This window comes from Carya illinoinensis, chromosome 7 (genome assembly GCF_018687715.1).
Source record: "Carya illinoinensis cultivar Pawnee chromosome 7, C.illinoinensisPawnee_v1, whole genome shotgun sequence".
NCBI classification, from domain to species: Eukaryota; Viridiplantae; Streptophyta; class Magnoliopsida; order Fagales; family Juglandaceae; genus Carya; species Carya illinoinensis.
In genome coordinates, this window is record NC_056758.1 from 15,482,380 (window position 1) to 15,506,499 (window position 24,120).

The 24,120-nt window shown below is 37.3% G+C and overlaps 1 protein-coding gene across 4 annotated transcripts in view; it reads right to left on the minus strand.

Annotated features, from left to right (window-relative positions):
- The window catches only part of LOC122315163 (sterol 3-beta-glucosyltransferase UGT80A2-like), a 34,275-nt gene extending 10,566 nt beyond the window's left edge, over positions 1-23,709 (minus strand). For 2 of the 4 annotated variants that reach the window (XR_006243953.1, XM_043130947.1), the window contains exons 1-11: positions 23,383-23,709; positions 22,992-23,161; positions 21,439-21,675; positions 19,942-20,053; positions 12,733-12,903; positions 11,488-11,569; positions 11,198-11,255; positions 10,928-11,105; positions 4,722-4,852; positions 3,134-3,236; positions 2,929-3,005 (exon numbers count right to left, since the gene is read on the minus strand). Coding sequence is in view for 3 of the 4 variants with exons in the window: in XM_043130947.1 (XP_042986881.1) it covers positions 2,929-3,005; positions 3,134-3,236; positions 4,722-4,852; positions 10,928-11,105; positions 11,198-11,255; positions 11,488-11,569; positions 12,733-12,903; positions 19,942-20,053; positions 21,439-21,675; positions 22,992-23,161; positions 23,383-23,515 (1,452 nt within the window). In the remaining variant the exon portion in view is untranslated. The remainder of the gene's footprint in view (positions 1-2,928; positions 3,006-3,133; positions 3,237-4,721; positions 4,853-10,927; positions 11,106-11,197; positions 11,256-11,487; positions 11,570-12,732; positions 12,904-19,941; positions 20,054-21,438; positions 21,676-22,991; positions 23,162-23,382) is intronic. The other 2 variants (XM_043130948.1, XM_043130949.1) reach the window with 2 other exon arrangements.
- Positions 23,710-24,120: the final 411 nt, after the last annotated feature.

Genomic DNA, 24,120 nt, shown 5'->3' on the forward strand with positions numbered 1-24,120 from the left:
CGCAAAAATCGTCATCTTCTTAATGTGGTACGTACTCTTTTTTTAGAATCTTCTATTCCATCCATGTTCTGGGTTGAGGCTCTAAAAACTGTTACTCATTTGATTAATCGTTTACCTTCTCAAGTATTATAAATGGAGTCTCCCTATTTCCGCTTGTTTGGTAAGCAGCCTAGTTATGATAATCTTCATATCTTTGGTTGTGTATGTTTTATTCATTTACCTCCTCATGAGCGACATAAATTATCTGCTCAATTTGTTCGATGTGCATTCTTGGGATATAATGTGTCAAAAGGGATTTGTTTGCTATGATCCTACTTTACATCGTACACGCATTTCTAAAAATGTTATTTTATTTGAAAATCAACATTTCTTTCCTATACCATATGTGCCCTTTTCTTCTACTGTAGTCCTTCCCTCCTTTGAGCAGCAACTCTCAGATCTTCATCATGTCAGTTCTCGCTTTAAACTAGGTATGGTGTATACGAGACGCTCCCGCCCACTGTCTCTTCCGGTGGCTCACCCGATACGCTCCCGCCCACTGTCTCTTCCGGTGGCTCACCCGATATCTGATCCTAACAAACACCGGAATCAATCAGTTGCTGCACCTCCAGAGCCCCTTTGGTACGTCGCTCTTCTCGAGTGTCTGTACCCCCAGATAGGTATGGGTTTTCTTTTGGCAATTCTGTTTCAGCTCTGACTGCTGCATTGTTCAATTTTGATATTCTCACATGTTACTCACATGCTGTCAAGCATGACTGTTGGCGACAAGCTATGCGGGAAGAAATTGCCGCTCTAGAGGCCAATCACATCTGGGACATTGAGCCTTGTCCTTCCACTATAGTTCCTTTGGGTTGCGAATGGGTTTACTCAGTCAAGGTTCGCTCTGATGGGAGTTTGGATCGTTATAAAGCTCAGCTTGTTGCTCTTGGGAATAATCAGAAATATGGTGTCAATTATGAGGAGACCTTTGCTCATGTGGCTAAGATGACCACTGTTTGTACGGTCCTAGCTCTTGCTGCTTCCAATGATTGGCCACTACATCAGATGGATGTTAAGAATGCTTTTCTTCACGGGGATCTTAAAGAGTGTATTTATATGAAGACATCCCAGGATTGTTTCCCTCTCCGACCTCCAATGTGTGTAAACTTCGTCGCTCTCTTTATGATCTCAAACAAGCTCCGAAAGCCTAGTTTGATAAATTTCGAACCACTTTACTAGAATTTTCCTTCAAGCAGAGCAAGTATGACATTTCATTATTTCTTCGGAAATCGGACATGGGTATTGTTGCCCTTTTGGTTTATGTTGATGATATTGTGATCATTGGTTCCGATTCTGTTTTACTTGTCCAGCTTAAGACTCATCTCTTAGAATCCTTTCATATGAAAGATCTTGGGTCTTTCACATATTTTCTGGGTCTTGAGGTGCATCGTAGTCCCCCTGGTATTTCACTCAATCAACACAAGTATGCTAGTGATTTGGTGGCTACAGCTGGATTGCAAGAAGCTACCTCTGTCGATACTCCCATGGAGTTAAATATCAAGCTTCGCAAAGAGGGTGACTTACTTGTTTATCCTAGTTTATATCAGAAATTGGTGGGTAGCCTTGTCTATCTCACGATCACTAGACCAGATACTTTTACTGTACAACAAGTTAGCCAGTTTCTTCAGACTCCTCGTTATTTTCATTTGGTTGCTGTCCGTAGGATCATACGCTATGTTCAGGGCATTTCTGCCCGTGGCTTATTCTTTCCTACAGGCAATTCTCCCCGTCTTGTTGCTTATAACGATGCTAATTGGGCTGATACACGTCGCTCCATCACTGGTTGGTGTGTGTTCTTAGGTGATGCATTGATCTCCTGGAAGAGTAAGAAGCAAGACAGAGTTTCTAAGTCATCTACAGAATCTGAGTACCGAGCGATGTCTCTTGCTTGTTCCGAGATTATTTGGCTTCGAGGATTGCTTGCTGAGTTAGACTTCTCTGAGACTGATCCTACTCCTTTACATGCCGATAATACAAGTGCTATTCAGATCACGACCAATCCTATCTATCATGAGCGCACCAAGCATATTGAAGTTGACTGTCACTCTATTCGTGCAGCCTTTGACGCTCGTGTTATCACTCTTCCACACATTTCCACTGAACTACAAATTGCTGATATCTTCACCAAGGCTTTCACTCGTCATCGACACTGCTTCCTAAGTAGCAAATTGATGCTTGTTGATCAACCCGCATCAATTTGACGGGGGCTGTCAATGGACAGCTTTGCTGTCCATATTTGTTTCCAAAATTGTTTCATTCTTATTTCCGTGATTTACTCGTCCGTATAATTAGCTTAATATTTGACAGATTGTATAGGGATAACAGTAGCATATACGTAGCTCTTTCCATGTATAGAATTCCTTGTACAGTTTATATAATAGAGAGAAATCACAAGGCCAACCATTCGGCCATTCATTCATCATTTTTTACTTATCTTGACATGGAGAAGATAAGCTCAAGTCTAGACGCAATGGTGTCAATCAACAAGCAAGATCCAAAGCGAATGTAGCCTCAAGTCTAGCAGGTATGGTTGGCCCGGTCTGACCCTAGTTGAAGCTGGGTGAGATATAGATCTGAATAAAAGTTGAATAATTTGAGGTAGCAAAGGCAATGAGACAATCAAATCCCAAGCTCTGATACCATGTCATAGAGAAAAAATTATGAGTAAAGAGCAGCTATTTTTCCTTTTATTTTATATGCTCATTCCATTACACATATATAGGATAACCATTCTGAGAATGACAGAAAGTAGGTTAGCAGGCAGGTTTACCTCACTGGATTTCTTTCAAGAACTTACAACCTAACAGTAGGTTAGCATTCTAAGAGTTTTCAAATCCCTCAACTCCTAAGTCAGAACAAATCAAAACAAAGAAAATATGAAGAGTTTACCACGGCAATGCATCTTTGGAAGAGCCAATCGTGAGGGCAATTGTCTAATAAGTACACAAACTTCTTCGGTTCTGCCGCTGAAAAAGAAAGTAAATTATATATATAATGATGCTCCCCCAATTTGTAAGTCTCCAAACAAAATAATAGCAGTAACTTTGATTGGATAAACTCTATGCAATGCAAAAGTATAGGAACAAAGACTTACAATTCCCAAGACCACCCCATCCTTTGCTAATGATGCCTCTTTGTTGTGTAATTTCCAGAGCTTCAATTATAATCCCCGTCATTTCCTCTGGGTTTTGAATAGGCTGTTGAAAAATCAAAATATCAGATTACAAAATGAAAGAGACATTACCGTTTAATGATAATTCACCATTTTATCCCTGGCATTAAGGATGTTTCCGACAAATTTCCATGCCATAATTAATAGCATGCATAATCCAGATAACATTAGAAAAATTGGCCACATCATATACATTTTCTGTCTATCAAGCATAGAAGCTTACCAACACCTGACTTTCCAATTGGAACAGCATATTTGTTACCAAGGTTGTAGACTATCCAACTACTAGGATTAGTTTCCCTATACAACTCCTTGCAATCTATAGCCTATTCAACTGGGCTTTAATCACATAAATTCAGGGGTGTCAACCAGTCGGCAACACCACAAATTTTACTTGGGGCTAAACAGGCATTCTCAAGAATTGAGCACACACCAAATGAATAAATTGCAGTGGAATAAATGAAGGGATTACTTAAAGACTAATACTAAATGTACCAGAGGTTTGTACCAGTAAGAAAATTTAACCTTCAATGGTAATATCCATATGTCATCGCTACTTCTTCCCAAATAATATTACACTGTCATGAGTTCATCACTTACATTAAAATACAACGAACCATATATCATTCGTCGCCTAACTAAAATGAACATCTTAAAAATTACAAATATCTACTAATCAGAGACAGGCCAACTTGTCTACACCTTGGGAGGGCTGGTCTTTCTTCCTTGGGAAACTCAGCCTGGGCTTAATTTGCATCAAGATCTATGACTCCAGTAAACAAAACTACAGGTGAGATCACCACAGTGAGACTTCTAAGAAATCCCAGTGGCTTAAAACCCATGATAGTGCTACTAATGAGAGACAATGGAAATGAATATGCATGCATTGTTTCTTGTAAATAAATCTGTGAACACATTTATGCATGGCAAGGAATCACTCTCCGAGCAAAACACATGTAATTATTGTCATGATGAGGAATCACCCTCAGAATAAACCCCAAGTATATAGGCATGGCGAACAGTCATCCTCTGAGCAAATCTCATATGTGCAGTCATTATTAACTACAAATAATAGCTATCTTCATTTGATCCTAACCAGAAATATGACAATAAAGTATTCATCCTCCCAACTAATGCGACCTACTACCTTATCAAGCAGATAACACAATGGTCACATCTAAAAGCCCTCTTAAGTAGATGCAGCAAGGCATAGGGAAAGAAAAGATAAGCTCTCTACCTTCAGTATTTATTCTGCATGTTGTTAACCTTTTACCGAATATATCTTCCATTATTGATCTAAACGAAGATATGAGATGAAGTATAATATCTTAGGAATATGGTATAATATAAACATTCATCAATATAATAAATCTCTATTTATTAAAAAAAAAAAAAAAGGAGCAATCAAATGGAAAGATTGCCAAATGTTTTCTTGGATGTTATTTTTCACCAATATAGACACACACACACATACAATATCAAAAGCAAAAAATGAGGGAAAGAAACTCACAAGGCTACCAAACCCAATATAGATAGGCTCTTTACCAGCTTCAAGCCATTTTACTAATGAGTCTGCAGGTTGATAATTTGATGCAAGGTCCAGAAAACAAAATCCAACTACATCAATGTTAGGTCCCCAATCTGCAAAATAAAAGGATTTTATGTCATAACTTCCTTGAAGAAACAACACCACTAGCAAATCTACTAGTGATGAAGATATCGGAAAAGAAACCAAAATAGATGAAGTGCACCAAAAACATTTTAACATTGAACTCATTAACTTTGAGAAAGATGTTAAGGGAGGATTCATAGCAGAAGACATGAGATTCAGTTCGTATCATTACATGAAAAAGAAAAGCCTTATATTGAGAAAGAGAGTAGTAATACATAAAGTAGTAACCTTCCACCCAATAAAATGTCGTTTGATAATGGTACAAGTGTAACCAGGTAGACCACATGAATGTGAGTATGCATGTAACTAATATGATAGACCATATGCAATAAGAACAGCACAAAAATAATATTTACCACAGGAACCTTGCTTGAACTCATGATTCGAAATTTTTCAATAAAAAAACTCTTAAAAGTTGCAAATGCGCACACGATTATTCTTGAATCCACCACCACAACCATGTGATTGTGGTGTTGGAGTAATAGCACATTGGCGAGGTTTTACATACAGAAAATGATGATTGACATTACGAGAATTCCTAAAATACTATAATTCATATTCCTTCCAGAAGCTTTCCTCTATTATCTTGCCATGCATCAATACTATATGACCCTGGTGCTACTCCATTTCTAGCAAATACGCATGTTTAGGGCGGGGAACCCTTGAACCCCTCGAATGCATGTATCTATGGCTACGCCAATAGAAGAGCACATGATGGGTCCATACCTATGAAATGTGTAGTGGAGATAAAAGGGAAAGTTTTTTAAAAAATTAGTTAACCAAATATTTCTTCATAAGAACCTCAAATATTTCTTCAATCAGGAGTTTGAAGATGAGGGCAGTGTACATGGCCGGAATTGTTGAAAGACTGACTGCAGCATTAATTATCACTTGAGCAAGGCGAATGTGGTTGCAGACACCCTCAATAGGAGATCTTCTTTGAGTACTCTTGCTACCATGTAAAGTCCTTAAAGAAATTTTGTTGGAAATAGAGTGATTTGAGATTGTGATGGTACAAGATGTGCAAGCCAATTGAGCAACCTTGTTCTTGGGTCAATGCTATTGGATCAGATAAAGGCTGCCCATGCTGATGATGCAGGATCGGTGAAGCTTATAGAGGAGGTCATGAGGGAAAGAAGCCAAAGTTCAAATTGATATATGATGACACCTCTAGTTTAATGGGAGATTGTTTGTGCCTAACAAGGAGATTCAGGAGTTGATCTGGAAGGAAGCACAACGCTCTTTCTATGCTATTCACCCTGGTAGTACCACTAAATAACATAAATCTATGACAACATTGGTAGTGTGATGGGATAAACTGGGATCTAGAAAACTTTGTAGTTCAGTGTTTGGCATGTCAATAGGTCAAGACCGAGCACCAAAGCTCCTCGAGGTACTAGGAAGGCGTACTCAATCAACAAAGTGTTAGAGTTGTACGCCAAGGAGATTGTCTGATTACATGGTGTGCCAACCAAGATAGTGTATGACAGAGACACTCGGTTTACCTAAGCTTCTTGGAGGAGTGTATAGAAGGAGCTAGGAACCAAACTGACACATAGTACCTCCTTCCATCCATAGACCGAAAGGTTAGTCTAAGAAGACCATACAGATTCTTGAGGATATGCTTTGGGCCTACGTTACAGATTCAAAGGGAAGTTAGGTAGGTACCTAGCTAGAATTTGATTCTAACAACCGCTACCAAGATAGCATCAAGGCTATGCCCTATGAGGTTCTATATGCCAATCTTTGCTTTATATAGATGAAAGTTAGCAAATGGAAAGTGATGGGCCACGAGGTAATTCAAGACGTGTGAGAAGATGGTACTATCAAAAAGAAGTTGGCAATGGTACAAGAAAGACAAAGTATGCTACCTGCAAAAAATAAATAAATAAAACTCTAGTTTTTAAGTGGGAAGCAATGTATTTCTGAAGATCATTCCGATGAGAAGGGTAATGAGATTGAGGAAGAAGACAAGTTGAGCCATTCAAAATATTAGAGAGGATTGGAGCAGTAGTATATCGAATGGTACTATCACCATAACTATTGACCATGCAAGGTGCCTTTCCCATTTCTATGCTGAGGAAGTATGTCCCAAATCCTTATGTGCTGGAGTACAGTCCACTAAAGGTCAACAACGACCTCACCTACGAGGAGTTTTTAGGAGTCTTGGCATGGGTCCTACACAACAAGACTTTCATGATGATCAAGGAATCAACTTGGGAGCATCAGGGCAACATGAAGGAGAAATACCTTTATTTGTTCAGTTAAGGTAAGAATAATCTAGAGGAGGAATTTTTTTAAGCAAGAACGTTTGTAACACCCAAGCCCTAGTTCCCTAGTGCTGGGATGGAATTTTTATCTTTGGTCCACAGGCCTATGATCTCTGACACCGTTCATTGACTGACTTCCATGTATATAAGGTTAGTTCTTCGCCCAATCTTGAACGTTAGCTTGCCAGCATAGGGTGTTAATTTATAAATTCTTACAATTCTTGTTTTAAACCCATGAAACCCTAGAACATAATTTTTGATATGACAAATGGGAAATTATGAAACCCTAGAACAAACACTTAGCCAAAACCCCCATTTTGCTAGGAATCCTAATCCTAGACAAAATAAATTTAGGAGCTCTTAGCCTCATTGACTGCCGAGACTTAGGTGAACTAAGAGAAGAAATCCCCATAGAACACGCAACTTACCAAGATTATGGACTACCATCACATTTGCCGCCACCCATAGGATTTATTTAAACCTTGACTTTGGTTAAATCATAAAAGATCACAACCATGACACCCCTCCAGTCAGCACTGATTAGAATTATACTAAAAAAAAAAATTCTCAAACCTTAAACCAAGGTGCTGCACACTCCTCATTCAGAACCCCAAGAATCCCAACTCTTCTAATCTAAAAAACAACCATGAAAAGATCCTACATCACCTCTAGGATACATGTGGTAAAGCTAATTCATCGGTATCCTTCTTTTCTAATTACTATATCGTAAAGCTTATTCATTATATATTATATAATATATAATAAAAGCAAAAACGCGAATACATTCTATACAAGTCATAGGGAGAAGGCTTATTACCATGTGAATTGGGATTTTCTTTACTTGGGAGGTGTGGTTTTGGTGAGAGGTGGTGTATGTGCATTAAAAATTGTGTATATAATGCTAGATTTTCCATCTTGGTGACTAGCACCCATGTTGGTTTTTCAAACAGCTCTCGTGGATTGAGACAAGGGGACCCGTTAACTTCTTTCCTTTTTGTTATCATAACAGATGTGCTTAGTTGGATGTTGGCGGCTATCTATCAAGTTCCTAAGTGGATTTCAGTAACAATGGTTTTGTCAATGGCTCCCGCCTTCTTTTCATGGATGATGCATTGCTTTTTTGTGATTCAGACCAAGGCTATATTTGTCCAGTTCTACTTTCTTTCTTTTTAAGCTGTTTCCAGCCTAAAAGGTGAATCTTGAGAAATCCAAGATGGTCCCAGTAAGTTTCATGCATAATATAAGAGGACTGGCTGGTATCATGGGATGCAAGGTATCTTCTCTGCGATGAAATACCTTGGTCTTCCCCTAGGAGCTGGTTATAAGTTGAAGGCAATTTGGGATGGCTTCATTGAGAAGATTGAGAAGGTTGGCAGTCCGGAAAAGGATATATTTGTCAAAAGGGGGAAGAATCACTTTGATTAAGTGCAATTTTCTAACCTTTCTACATATTTTCTATCATTATTTCCTTTGTCTGCAGGTGTGGCATATTGAATTGAGAAGAGTTTTTGTGCTTTCTTGTGGGGAGTAATTGGGGAGGAGGCCAGGTTCCACTTATTTAGTTGGGATCAGGTTTGCTCCCCAATATTATACGTGGAAGGTTCAAGGTCCGAAAGTAAAGTTGAGGATTTTTAGTTGGCACTTCTTGATAGATGGTTATGGCAGTAACATGACTAATCCTAAGTAAAAGGGTCAAGAACCGCGCTTTGTTGGTTGTGGGGGGGGGGGGGGGGGGGCTCTCTAATGAAGTGAAAAGTGCATGGTGTGCAATTGCGGAAAAACAATAAGAATGGGGGGATTTTGTTTGTTAGTTAGTATAGATTTGTGGTTGGTGAGGGATCTAGGATCCGATTTTGGCACAAGATTTGGTGCAGAAATCCTACCCTCAAGATTGCATTCCCTACTCTTTCTGGATAGCTTTTGATCAGGATGCTTCGATGGTGCGCCTAGTTATATCCATCATTTTATTGATTTTGTAATTGGTTCCAAACCCTTGCACATGGGGAAAATTGTGTGAATGTTAATGGTTTTTATGTAATGTGATGTATGAAAGATTTTTAAGATATGCATGATGGTTAAATGCAAAAGCTTCATTAAGTCATGATTATGTTTACTTTGTGATGTATTGTTTAGTGCATATTCACACTCTTGTTTTTATGTTTTGACTGTCCAGGTGAAGAAATATATGATGATGAGTCCACAGGTCAGGAGTAGCTCATGAAGATTGAGACTGAACAGACAGTTTTGTATTGAAGTGAGAAGTTTATTTATTGGTTATGGAACTTGTATGAATAGCCCAAGACTATGGTTTTTCAACAAGTGCTACCGTGCTTTTTATTAACGAAGATTTTGAATTGTTTTAAATGCTACAAAATCTTTTGTACCTGGCTCATTTGTAAAAGTTCTGTTAGTAGCATTCCTAACACTGGGAAGGGGGTGTTACAGTTAAAGAATAGTGAAGACGAATGAAAGAGGAGTGGAGCATTCTGATTCATGTATATGAATCAGAATATCTTTTTTCTGTTATTGCATTTAGATTTCAACCCATGAATAAAAGTAAAAAAACCGTCGGCTGTTTTTTAAACATGCATTCTGATGTTTCAAGAACAAACCAACATGGAAAGGGGAAGTGGCAAAACTACAATGACTTTAGTTTAAATATATGGCTGCAATATATACGAGACTTCTGTGGGCTCATTTGGACACCAATACAAAGGAAACTCACCTTACTAGCCAAGCGAACAGTAAAATTATCAGAACACTCATGCCCTCGTGTCTAGACTTTAGGGGCTCTCTATGTTCATGTACATATTAGTAAATACAAACCAAAATAGTGCAGTGACAACAGAACACCTAAACTACATTGTCTATAATTCCACCTAGTAGTTTTAAGAGTACACAAGGACACAGAAATGTCAAGAAAATAGGGCCACATTCATTTAAAAAAAAAAAGAAATGCAACCGACAAAACCAACGAACTAATAAGGTATGGCCACACAATCCAAAGTGAGGCAAATAAGGTCTGGAAATCATAAAACTAAGTGACAAGGGATAGTCGAATGTTGCCAAAAGGTAGCTTTTCCAGGAAAGTTATACACACCGATGATGACAAACAATGGCATAACAAAAGTGACCCTTAAGTTTACCAATTGGGAAGGCCTTCAAATTGTCACCAGCCCGCACCATCTTTAATCCAGTGGGATGATGCAAGATAAATAAAGTAATGTTACCCAGAACATTTATCCAAAAATTTTGAGGAGTCCAATAAAAATACAAAACATCCCAGATAGCCATCATATTCATTAAGTTTTAACAATGACATGATAAGGTGTCAAATTATGCTGTCAAAATTGTTGATTGGAGTATATAAAGAAGTGCAGTATTGAGCACCAAAGAAATTACTAAGCAACCATGGAATCAAATTTTGATGAGATATGGCACCATTTACAATACATCCATTCAATCTAAAAATGTTAGCAACGATTTCATATATCCCAACAAATATACAAACAATTTAAATTCAGCCAATTAGACATTTTAGAATAACATTAACGTAACATTAGATATTATATTTAAATTTCAAGTTAAAAAGAAAATAGTTATACTGCCGTTGAACTGTGGCATTCTTAACTTCTTTTTTATTAATTATTTAATAACTTGCAAAATAGCTTGATTACCTATCAAAAATAATGATTTATGAATTTTCTGCAAAAATGAAGTACCAATACTAGCACAAAATCAAATAGAAATCTAATGGAAACGTGAAAATATCACCTTTTGGTTTTGGAACAAGTTGAGGACTCCATATATATCCATAGGGGACATCAAGAGGGGAGCTATAGGACCCACTTAGATATGTAACAGGCCTTATACCTAATTTTCTTTTCCTAAACTCGTTAACGATATCCCTTATTCCAAGCCAAATCATCGAATCAACAATTTGATAAGAAAGCTGCAAAAAGAAACCCATCTTATATATCATTATATTGCAAGGAGAATTACTTGAAGAAAAATAAAACTAAATGATGATCAACAGAAACTCACTCTATATAAAATTTGTTGTCTCACTCGAGATAGGGGGTGAGGGAATTCACTCGTAGGGCTGAAACGAAAAACAGGAGTCCAATGTCATGAACTCATGCGAATATTCCCAGTAAAGTTGTTACATACAGTTATTACATACAGATATATATGTAAGAATGAAAGAGAACAACTGTCTTTCGCAACTATATAGCTTGTCCTATCATGTTTCACTGAGAAATATTTAATACCAAAATAAAGAAAGCGTACATAGATTAAAATGTTTGTCTGCAGCAAAAGAAAACAAGACTTACGTCCATGGCATTGTGAAAAATACATGAAGTGGCACTTTTAGCGCCTCCGCAACATGTGTATGTCCTGAAAAAGTATTTGAACCTGTCAAAAGCTAATTAAATGCCTGCAATCAATGTATAGAAAATAAACTTTCTTTGGCAACAGCCTAAACAGGAAGGAAAATTATCATTATTTCTACATTTTGACAATGTATAGAACATGGCCTTAAGCACACGTACAAGCTAACAAAAGTAGACTGGTCTAAAACATGAGAAGAAAAACATACTGCAGAATGGCTTTGAATTCCAGTTTTTATGAAGCAAACAAGCTTTTACTTCAAGCAGGTTTAATAGTTGGACCCACTTAAAAAGTCACGCTGTCCTGTACACATCTGTTATTATCACCAATAAGAACTATCTAAACATAAACAGACTCCAAATCATATAATTAAGTAGTTAACTGAGAAGTCCTTCAATTCTTGTGAATCATATGGCTTCAATTACATGCACCCATATATGCAAATTGCAAACAGAAGTGTCAGAGAAAAAGGATACCTGTCCCTATTCTAGAAGGTGCTGAGCTATAGTGAAATTCTATTGTATTTTGTGATTGTGTCTAGTTTTTTGTCTTTGTTTTTCTCCCTACTTCACTAGCAGTTGGGTCTTAGTTTCCCTCAGACACCTCTGAATGGTAGTGGGCTTAGCCCACACAGCCGGTGCCTTAATGAAGCTCTAAATTAGCTGTTCTCGACTTTTTGATAAAACAAATTTTATTAATAATCAAGCAAATGCATAGGCATAATCACAGTACACAGGAAGTATACTACAAATACGCCTGATGAGAACTGCCACCAAAGTGGTAAAGGGTAGTAATAAAATGAAGCCTTAGGTTCTTCCACTATCATATGTCTTCAAAATTTCTCTCATTTTCAACAGATCTTTTTTGCTCTCAATGAGGTAAGAAAAGGGATAAAATGAAAGATCAACTGAAAAATCCAACAATAAGCAACATAGAAACAGCAAAAAATAGCACGTTGATTTAAGTGAGAAATCCATGTTAGAGCTGTTGAGGAAATACTTCACATAAAGTGATAGCATATTGAACTTCAAACAAACGACTATTGCAATATCAATACACTCAAAATATATTAATAAATTTGATAAAAAAGAAAAAAAGAATCAGAGAAAAAACGATCAATGGAATTGTGTGATAAGAGAACTCTAATCTTCAGAAAAGGGATTTAAGAATTAGTGATGGAACCTAACCATATGCTGGGGGATTTGCAATTATTGCATCTGCTTTAAACGGAATTTTGGAATCAGGATCCAATTCCGTGCATGCAGGAAGTAAAGAGAACATGATTTCCTTGATTTGATTTCGCTGGATAGATATTTCTGAAGGGTCTGATGGTAAGAAACCTTTATTCTTAACCATATCTGCAGAAATGACATAAATGTATTTGAAGTAAACAAGAAAGTCAAAAGGAAAGGGAGGAAGGAGGGGACATTCTGAAATCTATGATTCATGAGTTATACATGCACTCAGGAAATCTTTAACCTATGACTCCATCCTCAACTACTTTTCTTAAAAGGGACTCAGTGACATTTGCACTAAAGCTCATTGGCAAAGCTCGTCTCATGATTCAAGACCTGAACAATTCCTTTTTTTTACCCCTGGCAAGCACTAAATTGAAATCTATAATTGACCATTTATACACCAATGGCCTATGAGTTTTTTTAAATCAATACTTTCAAGGAAAAACCAGAAGCCCATTATTTTTTCCCCAAAACTATAAGCATTGGGCAGTTAAAATATACAATAATTAGATGCGAGTGATATGCAAGGAGTGAGGGAAGCAGTGAACGTGTATGGAAGCATGAAGACAATGAGGGGATCAGCATCAACGGGTTCATATCAAGTGTAAGCAAATTCCAAGGGCAGAATTTTTAGGAGGAGAGATTGTGACCAACCGCTCTTTTCTCTTTATTGGTCACAAGTTTCATGTTGACGTTTTACTCGCACTAATAGTTCTCTTGCTAAAGTTACAAGCATTGGATCTACTAAGCTCACTAACTCTATATCCTTGTCATCTGTTCTATATGCTCCTAATTGTCCCTTTAGTTTGTTGTCCATCAATAAAATTACTCAAAGTCTTCAATGTTCAGTGACCTTTTATCCCTCTTCATGTGTCTTTCAGGATCTCAAGACAGGAAACAAGATTAGTATGGGGCATGAAGCTGGTAGCCTGTATTATCTTGATGTTAAACAATCATCCACTCGAACCCTTACATCCTCATCATTTGCTTATGAATGGCATTGTCGTCTTGGTCACCCCTCTCTTTCCCTTTTGAAGCGTTAGGTCAGGAATCTAGGAAATGGGACTCCCTTTCCTTATGAAGCATGTCAAATTAGTAAACATCATCCTGTGTCGTTTATACCTCGAGTTGATAAACAAGCCTCATGTCGTTTTGAGTTGGTTCACTTTGATATACGGGGACCAATTAACATTGAATCAAACACATTTCAATATTTTTAACATTTATTGATGACCACTCTTGTGTAACATGGGTGTTTCTGATGAAGGCAAGATCTGAACTTCTTTCCATATTGAAAGTGTTTTGGAAAGAAATTAAAACTCAATTTAACTAAGGGGTTAAGGTTTTGCGTTCTGATAATGCTAGAGAATATCTATCTGGGGCATTTGCTACTTACTAAAGTAGCAAAGGAATTGTTCATCAAACTTTATGTTCTTATACACCCCAAGAGAATGGGGTGGCTAAACACAAAAATCGTCATTTGTTATATGTAACCCGAAAACTTTTACTACACATGTATGTTCCTAAACAATTTTGGAGTGATGGTGTTCTTACTGCTTGTCACCTTATCAACCATATGTCTTCATTAGATCTCGATGGTTCATCTCCTTTCTCCATCTTGTTTCCTTCATTTCCACCATTTACCCTTTCTATAAAAATCTTTGGAGGTGTTTGCTATGTTCATAACCTTGGCCCAGAATTTGATAAACTTGATCCGCGTTCTACCAAGTGTTTTTTTAGGTTATTCTCGGACTCAAAAAGGATGTCGTTGTTATAGTCATGTTCTTAGATGCTACTTCACGAGTGCTTATGTTACCTTCTTTGAGTCCATACCCTATTTCTCTGACACAGTTTCAAGTGTTTAGTGTGATTCTCTACCATTACATACTCTTTACACTTTTTCCTCATGTTGTCGATCCTCCTCTTGATTCCGTTGCTGATCCTTCCCCTCCCCCAGTTCCCTTACAGGTTTACTCGCGTCGCTTGCGGCTAGTGGCTTCATGCCTTCACCAACCGTGTCTCCATCTTCGGATCCTAAGTTACTTAGTACTTCAAACTCTCCACCTATTGCTCTCCGCAAAGGTACTCGATCTTGTGTTACTCAACATCCGATTAGACAATTTGTCTCATATCATGCCTTATCTCCTTCATTCTTTTGTTTTACCTCTCAACTTGCAAAACTTTCTATTTCTAAGACAGTTCAAGATACTTTATCTGATCCAAAATGGAGGAAAACTATAAAAAATGAAATGGATGCCCTTCACCATAATGAGACATGGGATCTTGTTCCACTACTACCTGGTAAGCAACTTGTTGGCTATAAATGGATATATACAACCAAATTTCATCCTGATGGTTCGCTGGAACATCTGAAAGCCCACTTGGTTGCTAAGGCTTACACTCAAATATATGGCATTGATTACGAGAAGACTTTCTCCACGGCTGATAAAATCTCCTCTGTTCGAGTGTTGATCTCTCTTGTAGCTAATTTAGACTAGCCTTTATTTTAGTTAGATGTTAAAAATGCATTTTTGCATGGTGAGTTACATGAAGAAGTTTATATAGAGCAACCACCTGGGTTTGTTGCTCATAAGGAGTATCGAGGTACTGTATGCAAGTTAAAAAAAAGTATTATATGGTTTGAAATAATCTCCTCAAGCATGGTTTGGGAAGTTGTATTGGCATTTGGTCTCCATAGGTGCCAATCAAATCATTCAGTATTTCACCTACAAAGTGATGCAGGTCACATTTTGTTGATAGTGTATGTGAATGATATTGTAATTACTAGGAGTGACTCAGCGAGAATTGCTAGGCTAAAACAATGTTTACATGATCCATTTCTAACAAAAGACCTGGGCAAGCTTAGATATTTCCTTAGAAGTGAAGTAAGTAGATCCAAAGAGGTTATCAACCTATCTCAAAGGAAATATGTACTTGATCTACTGGAAGAAACCGGCATAGTGGGTGCATGACCTATTGGCACCCCTATGGACCCAAATCGTAAATTCTTGAAAAAGGAAGGGAAGTTGTTTGGAGATCCAGAAAGGTATCAAAAACTTGTTGGGAAATTGAATTATTTCACTATCACTAGACTAGACATCTCTTATGCAGTGAGTGTATTGAGTCAGTTTTAAAAAACACCTAGGGTCTCAGATTGGGATGTTGTAATTCATATGCTTCATTATCTTAAGCGAGCACCTAGTCTTGGATTACTGTATCGACCAAATGGACATCTTACAGTTGAAGCCTTTTCAGATGCTGATTGGGTAGGATCGCCTTCACATAGAAGATCTTCTATTGGATATTGTACATTTGTAGGAGGTAACTTGGTTACATGGAAGAGTAAGAAACAAGCAATAGTAGATCAATCTAGTATAGAAGCTGAATACAGGGCAATGCCTCACACTACTAGTGAGCTAACATGGTTGCAACACATCCTTCAAGAGATTGGATTTCCAGCTCCTGCCCCTCTCTAGTTATTTTGTTATAATCATGCCGCAGTACATATTGCCTCTAATCCTATGTTCCATTATAGGGCTAAACATATAGAGATTGATTGTTAATTCATTCTATATAAGATACTCAGTGGTGACATTGCTACACCTTTCGTGAAGTCAACCGATCAACTTTTAGATGTATTTACTAAATCTTTGTGTTGGAGTCGGTCAAAACTTATTTGTTTCAAGCTGGGTTTATATGATATATATGCCCCAGCTTGAGGGGGAGAGTTAGAGTACATGTTTGTAATTAGTATTAGTGTGTAAGGGTATAAGTGTCAATTGTATGTAGTGTATGTATATGTTTGTGCACCAATGAAATCATCAAGATCTTTCCCATATGTTTTGACAGTTTGGATTATGTACAGGGGAAGGATGTTATTTAAAAAACTAGTATTGTGATTGCAGTTGGGTTGTATGGTGAGTTGGGACTAAGTTATAGGCTCATGAATAATGGTTAGAAATTTAAAGTGAAGCATGGAAGCTCACTTTGTTAGTCAGAGAATGAGATTGCGATTTCTAGATTCATAGTCTAGGCTTAAGATTTATGAAAATGGTTATACCTTGAGGATTTGAAGATGACATGTGTAAAGTAAATGAATGGATAGTTGGAATACCTAGAGGTGTAAGTTTGTACAAGTAGGAATGTCATGGAGCATACGAGTAAATCATTAAAGGAGATTAATTGGACAATGACTAGTCTAAGTGGAGGAAGTCCAAGTCAAGAACCAATGAGAGATTAAGGTCATGTGGAATAGAATGGACTAAGAGTTTAGAGATAGCTTTATCATGCAAGTTTACATTTAGCATTCTTTTAAATATAAAGGAAATGACATGAGGTTGTGCATGAATGTAGGTCGCCAACTGACACGCACATTAACATACTGGACAAAATGTGCTTAGCATGGAGTCCAGATAAGTACTACGTTCATGCTCTTTTAGATTTGTCTAAAAGTATGAAAATGAAAATTAATGTTTTATAAATGCTTTTATGAAAATGTGTTTTATGAAATGAAAAGAAGAGAAATGATTTTATTAGAACGAAATGTTTTATGAATCTATGCTAAGATATAAAGGTTTAAAGTATATGCATGTATTGGCCCTCTTTGATAGCCCATTTTTACACACCCAATAATAGTTTTATACATGTGCTTGGATGCTATACGTGGTATTTATTATATGTATGTTCCATGAAAAGAATGATGAATTTTTAAGTCTTGAAAAAGATGTTTTATGTAATGACCTGATGCACCTAAGGAATGAAAGAAAATGAAAGGAAAGGATTAAAATGAATGAATGTTTATTGTACAGAACCGCTTCTAAGCGGTCGGGCTATTTTTCTTTGTTCAATAGCATTCCACTTATATGCTGCCACCTCAGATATTACACCAAACTCTAAATAAACTCGTTCACATGGGAAACAAAAGGAAAAAAAAAAAAAAAAAAGGAAATCCAATCGTTAACTATAGGAAAACTGATTTGTGCTTCCAGTTTCACCGCCGCATGATAAAAAAGCAGCTTCCACTGCCACCAATCTGACACCAAGCATCCATTGCCTTCCTTGGTGTTGCCCACCATCTTAGTCATTCACCCACGCCGATTTCGCACCACTAGTCCATCGCCCACTACGCAAGTTCAGTTCTTTCTCTTTCACAAAAGCTGAAAAGCCTCTGCTTTCTCAAAACTTTCCCCCAGAACCCCCTACAGAACAAACAATCAGTAGCGTTTCTGAGCTGTATACATATACGTATAGAAGAAAAAACCTATAAAACTCCATAGCTTTTAAATCCAATTTAGAGAGTGTAATGCCTGACAGCTTAGGAACTAGTATGTGATCCAAAATCCAATCGAATCCCCCATGTGATTCAGCAAATGGATCCCTGGCTTTGTTTCGCAGGAGAATAGAGTTTCACCCCATGAACAAGCCCTTTGAGGGATTCGGAAATGGTGGCGGTGGTGGCAATTTCAAGCTTGAGACTCTGAACCCCGATAGTGGCTCGAACCAACGGCAATCGCAATCAGGTTTGGATGGGAAGAAAGGAGATGGGTCTGAGTTTTTGGAGCATGGGTTGTGGATCCTGAGCTCAGCTTCGGGATTACAATCAGAGAATTGTAAGTGGTTTAGTGGGTTTTCATGGTTTTGGATTTGTTTAGCTGGGTTTGGAGAGTGTGTAGACTTAAGATTGGTATATTTCTTGGAATTAGTCTTTGCTCATCATTATTTAGTGGGTGCTCCATGTTTTTTTTAAAGCTTTCTTGTCCAATTTGTTCTTGCTTCAACTTTATGGTGTTTAGTATTGATTACTTTCAATTTTAGCCGTTTGAGAGGGATGCGAAGGCTCAGCGTTGTCGAGGGGGGTGCGAAGGGGCTGAGCTTCGAGGCGGGTGCGAAGGGGCTGCATGAGGCTAAGATCGCGAGAGGGGATGAGCTTCAAAGGGATGCGAAGGGGCCACTGAGATCGTGAGAGGCTAGGGCTGCCAATTTATTTTCTGCCAATTTGATGTAGTGCATATACAGGATAGCTATTGTGGAAAGCCTAGGTGTCACTTTGTGATTGGCAGGCTGTTATATGAAGAACCTTGGACGGACAGTGCTAAGGATTTCTCTTTATTGTATGAAAGTATGTAATGGCCACAACCGATGAATGATGGTACCAAAGGACTAGGTAGAATACAATGCTGGATAAGTAGTACTGATAGTGCACCCAGTGCTACCCCTAGACTGAGGGATTCCCAACCCGCGGCAACAAGCGAAATCAGTTCCAAAAGACTACTAACATCAATACTCAGGACGTAATAGTGTGCACCGGCCAAAGGAAAGTAATAAGAATAAGTGCATGCTTGAAAGGTTTTAGTTTTATGAAATGAAAACCATTTCTAAAAGAAGAACCCCACTTTGTAATGTTTTAATGAAAAAAAAAAACGTTTTACGTAAAGTATGTATGTGAGTGAGAATGCATAAACGAAAACTAATGTTTTTATATTTTTATGGCATGAAGTAGCACTTACTGAGTATTCGACTCATTTTGTTTTTAAGTGTGCGCCACTTGGGAATGAAATGAAGACGACGAAAGCCTAGACCATTTTTGTGTAATTTATGAAAAAATATTTTTGTAAAAGGACTTGTATTTAAAATAAATATTTCTGCAACCAAACTCTCTCTTAGCTTGTAAATGAGAATTTTAAATCCTAACTGTAGAGTCTTTAATATCATGGGGAGATAAAGAAAGGCTTTAAAAAGTCAATAATTCCCGTCTTATTTTCTAAAATCATTTTTCTAAAAGTCCCACCACAAGGACGGGCATTACAGTTAATGCCAAATTTACTTTTGCAAATGTTGATAACTTCCACAGGGAAAGATAGTTTTAGTCCTCAACTGGCATCTTCTCTCTTTGGTGGACTCGAGCCTTCTCTCCTCGAGGAAAGAAAGCCGGACAAAAAATGTAGACAAAAGGTAGACAAAAGAAACCAGGTTTTCCATTACTTTTATCAGGTAAAATATTTCCAATGTCTCTGCTAGGAATAAAAAGTAACAAGATAGAGTGCCTTTATAATATCAATGCTATAATTATTATCCGAACCATTAATATATGATGGATCAATAGTAGGAGATCATGTCGAAAACAGTAGCTTTACAAGAAAGTAGCATTTTAACACTTACAACCAGCAAGAACTTTTGGATCTCCGCCTAAAGGAAAGAACTCCAGCCCAGCAGTCAGGACAAAATCTTTGAAATTAGCATGAGTTGCTAGTCTAACCCTATGGCCACACCCCTACAAGCAAAGTTTTCATGAGTTCACATTACCAATAGAGAATGTGATTCTGATTTGCAATAAAACATAAGTTTCCATTTACTTTGCATATGCAACCTATTCTCCACTACAAATGATTACAACTAAGAAACCATATTGCACAACTCACATTAAAATTCAATAATCTTGTCAACTATAAATACAAGGAAATATGCATAAACATATGAATAGACCATGTATTCCAAATGCCCAGCCTACCTTGGTAAAGACATGTTAGGCATACAGATGTTCTACAAGCTTGCAATAGATTTAGTGGATAGTCAAGAGTACATCATAGCAGATTAAGAAGCCAGTAACAAATTATCTAAATTATTATATAAAACTTTTGAAAGTCTGGAGCATCTGTATGCCTAAGATGGTAGAACATCTAAATTATTATAAAAAACTTTAGAAAGTCTGGAATACAAAACAATCAACAAGGAGCAGCTTTATGGTTTAAAACAAGCAATATGCAACTTGCACAGTATAAGAACAAAAGAAGAGTACAAGAATAAAGAAGAGAAGGATAAAAGAACGGCAGAGAGAATAAAGAGTAAACCTATCCATATGGCACTGAAATTGAAAAATAAGGTCAGCCGTGATCCTTAAATTTTGGACTGTTTAAGTGACTTATTCATTGAAGAAAATAAATTGAACTGAATGCATTATGACATGAATACTTGATTAAATAATCCCATGTGGCTGAGGTTTATCCTAGCGTAAAACTCTGATAAGATCTAGCTCAAATGGCACCTCCTTTCCCCGTAAGAATAGGGTAGAGGATGAAGTCGTAGGTTCAAGATTCAAGAATGCCACATGCATCTGTAAAATAGTAAGCAGAAGAAGAAATAATTTATGAATAACAAAAAATTCTCGAGAAGACTTAAGGCATGGAAAAAAAAAATGAACCAATTCAACGGGTATTGAGTGGGGTAAGAGGGTCCTAAACATGTCAAAATCTAAACAGTATCCCTAAAAAACCCTTACCCGCTCTTGAGCTCCACTGAGAAGAGTCACAATTTCAACTAAAATGGCAGCAACATTTTAAATCCCTATTCCTCCCCAAGCCAAAAGTAATAAAAGATTCCATTTCTATTGTTCATGCTCTTTCTACATTTGTGAGACAGCAAATATTCAAGACTGTGATCTGTGATCCCAGTAATCAGCCACAACATGTGCAAAGTACTAGGCAAAAAACTTAATTAACGTCACATGTGTAGATGCATCATGCACAGCACTGCACGACACCATGTGCTCTAAGAGCCAGTTGAATAGAAGCAGAGGATAGCTTTTTTACTTCTTTTCCCAATGAATTCTACAAAAGAGATTCGTTTTAAGGACTAACAAAAGCAGAAAATGAAAATAACCTGCAAACATTTTCCAATGGCAACAAATGGTTGTACATCTCCTCTTGTTCCAACAATAAGCATCACAATTTGCAGTGGAGGTATATTTTCAACTTCTTCACTGGGTTCTGTATCAGTAGCAGGAGCTTGAACAACTCCAGTACAAAAATCAAAGCTTTGGGATTTAAGATTTCCTGGAATTTCAAATTGTACAGTCCCATCCTTCTTAATCATGGCCACTTGTTTTAGCCATTTAAGCTGCAGGATTTTCAAGTGTTGTCAATGTCAAAACATGATGCAGGAGTATGTTTGGATGTAAGATGTTTTTGAAAACTATATATGTTTTTAAGGAAATTTTTAAAGATGGATTTTATGGGGGTGAAAGTGATGGGATCCCCTAAAATTATGTTTGGATTGAGAAAGCTTTTTAGAGATATTTTTATTGGGGTTTGAAAAAATGATGCGGCCGGTTGAAAAAATGTTTGGGAAGAAAACTTTTGTGAAACTGTTTTTTTGAGTTTTGTGAAAGTCATTTTCGTCTAAAATTGTTTGCATTTTTAAGAAATCTCCGTTCCCAAATATGACTTAACACACAAAGCCATGAACTTTTAAACCACATATTGAGAAAACTTCAGCACATAGAAGCAGAAATGCATACGTACATATAATGTATGTATGTGTATATAATCAGCCACAATCAACTAAATTCTAACATTATATTTGGATCAGGGATTTTTCCACTTAAAAGTATTTTTTTGATATTTTATAGATGGTACAAAAGCTTTTTCTACAGGTTATATCATAAATAAACAGCCTTGGCAGACTTTAATGACTTCATCTGAATTCAAAATACTCTGACCAAGGGAGTCCAAAGTGTATGTAGAATAAATATTAAAAGCCTATATATTCTTTTTTTGGCCATATAAATTGTTGTGTCATATTAGATGCTCCAGAGTAAAAAGGAATGTCAAACTTCAACCAAACAGGGTGTGATTTGCTAATAGACAGCAGGAAATATTTGACTTTTATGAGCATTTTGTTTTCAGGAGGCAGTCTAGAGTCAAGTTCGGTAAACCTATCCACAAAAACTAAGCCAAGATCTTTGGTATAATAACAACTTCGGCGAAACAGGGCTTGATTTGTGATTAGACACAGGAAAAGCTTGACATTTATGAGCATTGTGTTTTCAGGAAGCAGTACAGAGTCAAGTTCGGTAAACCTATCCACAAAAATTAGGAAAATGTTAGTATCTTCTCGTTTTGATCGTATGTTTTTAAATTTTTTTCATTTTTTATTTTTACTTAATGATTAGTAATGTATTGATGTATTTTTTTATTTTTTTTAAATCTTTAAATATGTTAAAAAAAATATGAAAATGAGAAGAAGAAAAAAATAAAAAGACAAATTTGTGCGCGGCACGCCCAGCGGTCCTTGCTGGGCGGCAGCCTCGCATCGCTCCAAAAACTAAGTCCAGATCTTTGGTTTAATTACAAATTCCTGATTAAGATAAACAAAATGTGCATGGTTCGACATGGTAAAAATCAGGAGCTAATATTATTCTTATTACGCCAAACCTTCTTCTTGACTGGAGTTTTCTCGTCGGAAAACTTAACTGCGAACCTTCCTAGCTTCTGGTTCCGTTTGCAGTTACTAATTTCACTGGAATTTGAAATTGCATCTGATCTTTTAACCATCACGCCTTTCCCAGGCAAACACTGTGTTGATGAATTACTCCCAAGAATCCCTAAATGCACATCCATAAATCAAAATGTTAATAAATAATACGTTGGCCCTCCCATCAGTTACAAACCCACCCTTCCCACAATTTATGAGAATCTGTAACTAATGAACGGATAAAGCAACAGACGCGAGGGGAAATGACATCGGAAACAGGGAAGAAAGGTGAATGAGAAAAAGGGCACTGCAGAGAAGAGAGTGGCATTGGCGTCTTGGTGTCAACCGTACCCTCGTCAGAATATGACACAACCACATGGCCGTCGACTGCGGCAGGATGAGGTTCGAGATCTACGGAGATGTCCGAGGAGCAACCGGAAGAGCTCTCGCGGGGGTGATGGTTGTGCGGGGAGGACTCGGCCATGAGATGGTATGGAGTCGGAGAACAGAGAGAGAATAGGCGGTGGGAAAGGTATCGCTTTTCGTTTACGTGTATATTCGTGAGAGGAACAGAAAAAAAAATACACACAAAACCCCGGAGAGAGACACGTGTAGGCCTGTGTTCTAAGGAAATTGAAAGCCTTTTTAGGAGCGGGAGCGCGCAAGTAAGAATATGACAACGAACAGCCCCGCCTTTTGCTCGGCTCGGTTAGTGGGTGCGCTTTACAGAGAGAGGATGAAATGAAATCACATCGCATGGTTTTCTGATTTCTTTCAAATTAAGAAAAAATGCTCTCTCTCTAATTTGCCTTTTGCTCGGCTCGGTTAGTGGGTGCGCTTTACAGGGGGAGGATGAAATGAAATCACATCGCATGGTTTTCTGATTTCTTTCAAATTAAGAAAAAATGCTCTCTCTCTAATTTGATATAAAAGCACACACGTGGCACTGTCATTTATTTGTAGGAACTACTACTCGTAAGTTCTTAAAGTGTACGAAAATTAGAATAATTGCTTTAGCGATGTTAAATTGTATTAATAGGTCGTATTTGTGTCGAGTTAAAATATGTATATTATAATATATAAGTCAAT